Source organism: Nymphaea colorata, chromosome 2 (assembly GCF_008831285.2).
Source record: "Nymphaea colorata isolate Beijing-Zhang1983 chromosome 2, ASM883128v2, whole genome shotgun sequence".
In the NCBI taxonomy this organism is placed as follows: Eukaryota; Viridiplantae; Streptophyta; class Magnoliopsida; order Nymphaeales; family Nymphaeaceae; genus Nymphaea; species Nymphaea colorata.
The window spans coordinates 30,318,453-30,324,531 of NC_045139.1; the positions used below are offsets into that span (position 1 = coordinate 30,318,453).

The 6,079-nt window shown below is 38.6% G+C and overlaps 1 protein-coding gene across 1 annotated transcript; it reads right to left on the minus strand.

Moving 5' to 3' along the window:
* Window positions 1–1,307: 1,307 nt before the first annotated feature.
* LOC116247549 (E3 ubiquitin-protein ligase PUB23-like) lies at window positions 1,308–2,662 on the minus strand. The gene has a single exon (XM_031619722.1). The coding sequence runs from the start codon at window positions 2,567–2,569 to the stop codon at window positions 1,319–1,321; it is 1,251 nt and encodes a 416-aa protein (XP_031475582.1). The 5' UTR covers window positions 2,570–2,662; the 3' UTR covers window positions 1,308–1,318.
* Window positions 2,663–6,079: the final 3,417 nt, after the last annotated feature.

The following is a 6,079-nucleotide window of genomic DNA, read 5'->3' on the forward strand; positions in this document are numbered from 1 at the left end:
GATTTAAAAAGAAAAAGAACTATGCCCTCAAATGGGAAAAACAATACTCTCGCGCCGCCATGTGAAGGGTCGACGACCAAAGCCGATGGTAGCCACTGCTTAGTCTAAAGTATGAGTATATTCGGGCCGTAGTTTTCTGATTCTTCAACTTTCTTTTTCAACAAAGGCACTATCATGAAAAGTCTCAAGAGATCAGAGCTCCTATTTTTTTCTACATTCACCAAAATCGTGACAACTAATGGTTTTTGCTTGGAGAATCTGGTTCTCCAAAGACTCTCTCTCTCTCTCTCTCTCATACACAGACACACACCGGTGTTCATGCATTTTTCAACAAAGTTTATAGTGTAAGATGAGCTTATTGTTGCTCCTAAATCTCTCCATGAAGAATGTACAGGGGAAAACCTCAAGCTTTTGGAACCATAACATATAACCTGCTCGAGTTTAAACTCTCATCTAAGGAAATTAATACATATTTGTAACACCATGTATTACTTGGACCAGAAAATGTGAAAAACTTAAAAAAACAACTATGGTGGTTTCCGGATCAGAGACAGCTTGATCATGCTAGTTTGCTCAATTGTTCGTATATATTTGAATGAACCAAAATTGTTTCTAGGGTTAAGTAGGTGACCAGCTCAATTCCATGAACAACTTTGCTCATTCAAAGATCAGCCCGTAGTCAGGATCCTACATTTCATGAACTATATTGAAAACTCAAGTACGTGTGACTGTCGGCCAAGTCACACAAGTTCGCTCGAAAATTAAAACAAAATCCAAGTCCAGCCATTTCACGTGATGAGACAATTCCATGGAGGATCTCCATAGAGAAAAAAAATGATCTGGTTTTCACGTCAGGAATGTCGAAAACCTTTTTCTTGGCAGAATTATGGTAGTGCTTACACATGGAATAATTTCCGGGTAATACAATGAAGTTCAAAAGTAATGATATTGTTGAATGATGAGTACGAGATTGAGCATATAATGTAACAAAAACAGCAGCTGCAGAAGAAGAAGAAGGGGCGGCTTATCCTTTTTCATAATAAAGAAACTAGAAAACTTTAATCCGAAGAAATTACAAGCAAAAGAATTCTCTTAAGTGTGTTACTAATGCAACACGTTCTGGTCAAGATTATGTACAATCCATGTATGAACAATTGCCAGTTGCCTGTTCCAGGCAACCTTACACACATCCACTTCTGATCTTCAAAAAGAATAACAAGCAATAATCTAATGGAAGCGTCTCTAACTATGCTTTCATTTTAAATCCTATTAATCACAGTAAAAAAATACGCAGTTGCACCAAAGAAAGGAAAGCCAGCTATCCACTCATCTCACCAACTGCCTTAAAAACTGACGACAATCCATTCAAAGGAACACAAGGAGATTCCTTCCATTGTCTTCCATGCAACCTGAGAATCTCCCTGGCCTTCTCCTTCGTCTTCAAATGGCACTCCATCTGCAAAACCATGCAGATCTTCATAACAGCACCCACATCCACCATTTCTTGGATCAACTCAGGAGATGAAGAGTACTTGGACACCAACAACAGCACCTTCACTGCCTTCTCGTTTGCAGTATGAGAGACCCTGAAAATCTTCCTTGACACAACAGCAACACCCATGGGATGACTCACAAACGCTGCTCTTCCCTCTGCCCTACCACAAAGCAATTCCAGCACCGCCAACAAGGTTTCACACCTTTTTCTCTCGTTGTTCTCTGCTAGAAACTCGATAATCACGGGAAGAACGCCGGCCTCTACTGCTCTGAGCCTGTTCTTGCCCCAAGGGCACACCTCCATGAGTATGGAAAGCGCGGCGCTCGTCGCCTGGTTCGAGTTCTGGTCCTTCAAGATCTCGACCACCCCGTCGAAGAGCTCGGCCTTTAGGTCCATGAAGAAGTTGTGATGCATCACCTTGAACATCGATCTCAGAATTGTAACACCATGAACTCTAGCAACATAACTTCCTCTCTGCAACACCCATGATAGACATTCCGTCAGGCCTATGCCGGCGAGCTTGGTCGAAATTTCTGGAGTCATGTCGAGAAGAGAAAGAACGCTCAGAGACTCCTCCCCACCAATCTCGTTTTCAAATTGGCTTATGACCAGCCCTCGCGAGTAATTGTCCACCACTAGAGAGGCTGCCACCTGAATTAGACCTGCTTCTTCCATCAGCTTCTTGTTGGAATTGTTCTCTTTCACCAGTGATTTAATCCGCCTGAGGGACTTCAAACCTGAATCCGGGGAGGACGCGTCTTCCATGAGCTTACGAGCCACCTCGACGGAGATGGTGGCGCATGGCACGAGGGAGGAGGACTCGGCGGGGGAGGAGGTGGACGGATTTGCGGCACGCCATGAGTCGATGAGGCGTTGGAGGGTGCAGTTTGGGATGAAGGAGCAGTCCGTCAGGGTCTGCTTCGTTACTGGGCAGGTCGTCTTCTTGTAGAGGAAGAGCCATCTGTGGATATTCTCCCTGTCGAACGTTATGCCGGTGGAGATGGTGACGGGGTCCTTCATCATCAGCAGAGAGATGGGGCAGAGGAAGAAGGGTGGGATCTCAGGACCATCCATTGAAGATGGCACCACCAAGTTGGGAATCAAAGGAACTGAAAACAAAACAAATGGATGATCTGCTTCTGAGCTCTGATCTAAGAGCTTGTTGATGTTTTTGATCTCAGAGAGAGATTGAGAGAGAAAGAGAGATTTTCTCTATTTTTTCTGTCTGGATCGATCACAATTTTCTGGTGGTGCTTTTGAAGAAGTAGATGATGTTGTTAGAGAAAATAAGAATTGATTCCGTTTTTATTTGCTTCTCTCTGTCTCTCTCATGCCTTCACCAAGCCACAGTTTTGACCGTTGGGACACTGCCGCCGTTTTGAATCGTCCAAGATGAGGATGGCTTGGCTCATGGTTCGGCTCGGCTCAGCTTTTTTGTGGGTACGTAGATCTCACTCTCTGGATCATTGAGGATGATCTTATCCACGAGACTAATGGCGTGTTTGGATAACATTTTAAAACCAGGTTTTGGAAAATCAAGCTCTTCAAGTGTTTCGGTGCCATCAAAACTGGGTTTTAAGAAAACCTAGTTTTGACATAACCTGATTTTGTAAAAAAGAACTTTTAAGTTACTCACAAACCAAGTTTTGGAAATGTCACCCAAACAAAAAAACAAAGCTTTTAAACCCATTAAAAAAACTTGGTTTACGAAAAATCTAGTTTTTACAAAACTGGGTTGAAAGAAGTTGTCATGCAAACGCCCTCTAAGACTCTTTCCTCCCTTTAGCAGGCCTTATTTATGAAATGGTCTCCATATTAATCTTTAATTCGAATGTTTGTCAACCTAAATCAGCCATTTTGAAATGGAATGCATGCCACCGTCATTTTTATTATTTTTTAAATATTTGTCAATGTTTTTTTTGTTGTCAATATTTATTATATAGAAAAACAAGTAACGGCATTCCATATCTTAACAGGAATCATCTGCGTCATCGATTTTAAGTATATCAGATGATGAAAATTAAGTTGAAAATACGAAAGTCAAGCTCTTTTTTCAAGAAGCCAAAGTACCCTTCAAATGAAAAGAGAGGGAACAAATTAGTTTTCTTAAATGAGAATACTTGCCTACAAAATCTCCACCCTTTGATTTACTTAAAATTGACAATCCAAAATATTCCGATTAAATCTACATTTCGATTGAATCTGGTATATATATAAAGGTATGGTAGCTACATGTCTCTCCTTATTTGTTTAATTTATATTGTTTTTATTTCTAATATATTTGTTGATTCATAACCAGAAGTACTTAATCATATACAAGACTGATTCCAATCAATTTCTGATAATTTTATCGGTGGTTACAGATACATGGATAGCTATAAGATTCATGTATGAGAGAGAATGACCAACATTTTAAGAATTTGGAAGCAATCTCACTGACCATGTATATGGAATTCTAGCTCTTTCTTTCGACCATTCAAAGGTCGAAATAAATGTCAAGTTCTTCTTCTTCTCCCCCCACAAAAGCTAGTTCTAAGTCGTTGTCTTTAGCAATGATTTATGATGCAAGGAAACCGCATTTAAGCAGAGAGACTTTATCGTTTGCCTTGCGGTGTAAAACTTTGAAGCTAGCACCTCTGCCTCTAAGGCGACGCTGATACCTGCCTTTTTCCTCACCGTCCGCAAAAGCAATGACATAGTCCAGCTAAATTTATAATTTAGCTAAATTATATATATGAAGCAGCTCCACAAGACCTCAATCGTTGTCAGACCAATTAAAAAATTTGTTAATTATATATTTAGTGTCACTTAAAAAAAAAAAAAAGTCTTTGGTTCTACCCGTTACATGAATTTAACAATAAATATTACTTAGACCACATCAAATTATCTTTCTTTGAAAAGAAAAAGAAGAAAATGATGAAATATGCGAAAATAAGTCGTTTGGACAAAAAAAATTTATTTTTTTAAATTTCCAAGAAACTTCTTGTAATAAATTAAGGTTCCCATATGTCTACGTTCGCCACCCTTCCGGGATACGAGTTTGACTTTGAACAACGGCGGGCTGGTCCGGGCACGTTGAAGCTCGGCTTGAAACCAAGCCGCGAAGCCGAGCCCACGCGAGCCCACTTTTTTGGAAAACCAGACCCATTCCGTGGTCTTGCTCTGTTTTAATTAATTTCTTTTTTATATTTTTTGCTTTTCTTTGGTCAACAATGTCATCCATCACGTTTTCGCTTCCCATTTACGTCAAGCCTTTATTCATTTGTTATTACTATTGTTTATTATTATAACTTATTATTATTTTATTTTAATGCAGACTTTTTGATTCTTGACGTGGCAAACAACGAATGATTCAGCGCCACGTCGGATCCAAGTAAAACTCCGCATCTTACGTGGCAGCTCTTTTGCCCACAAAAGAGAAAGGAGCTCACCCTTTTGTTGCCAAATCAAATGTGGCTTTGGAAAAATAAAATAAAATAAAATAAAAATGGGCAGCAGCAAAGGATGAAAATTTCATTATTGCGGAGACTTTTTATTTATTTATTTATTTATTTTTTGGTTATGTTGTAATATATTTGGCATGGTACGGCTGGGGGTCAATGTGGTCGTGGTTCGGGTTTGACCGGGTTTGTGGGAAGCATGGGTCAACCATGATTGGACCCGGTTAGGTTTTCGACTCGATCTTGGTGCATGACATTGTCTAGGTATTATTTGGGGAAGTTAATTGACCATAAATGCAAGAACGACTATTCTCTACACGTCTAATAAGGCATGGCTTGATTGAGATTTCAAGTATTAGGAAATAGACACAAGGTTTATTTATATGTTCAAATTATTTGTGTCCCTTAAGTAGAAATTTCTGGCTCCATTAACAAATCAGCTTAAAGATCACGTCACTTGTTTTAACAAAAAAAAAAAAAAAAGAATTTGAAAATGTGCTGATCACGATTAAGAAATATAGAGACTTGGTCCATTAAAAAAAGTATATATATATATATATATATATATATATATATATATATATATATATATATATATATATATATATATATATATATATATATATATTGATTTTCGTCTCTTGAGAGGTCAGTCAAATAATATAAACTTGAAAACTCTATCTATAACAGAAACAGAAAAGAGAAAAAGATACATATGAATAGCCAAACACATCTATTATTTATATGATGTGGAGTACAGCATACATACATATTGCAGACTTCAGAAATATAAAACCATTTCAAAACTAAGTAAAGAAAAATTCTTCAAAAGCTGGTTATATATACACCGTGTATAAAAGTTGTGCATGGAAGTATATGATGACCAGATTATCCCTGGTAAGTAGGGTCGCACACGAGCTTAAGCTTGGCTAACTAGAACTCGACTAATCTCAAAAAACTCGAGCACAAGCTCGGCTCAAACACGACTTGAGCTCCTTATAGTAAGCTTGTGCTTGACTCGATTACAACAAATCGAGCTTGAACTTGACTCGTTTAACCCATTTAGCTCGTTTAAGCGTTAACTCGTGTAAGCATTAACTCATTCAACTCATGTAAGCATTAACTCGTGCTACTCGTTTAACTC

Bases quoted from the DNA above. Each gene is read 5' to 3' on its own strand.
- LOC116247549 (XM_031619722.1), bottom strand. From the start codon at position 2,569: ATGGATGGTCCTGAGATCCCACCCTTCTTCCTCTGCCCCATCTCTCTG.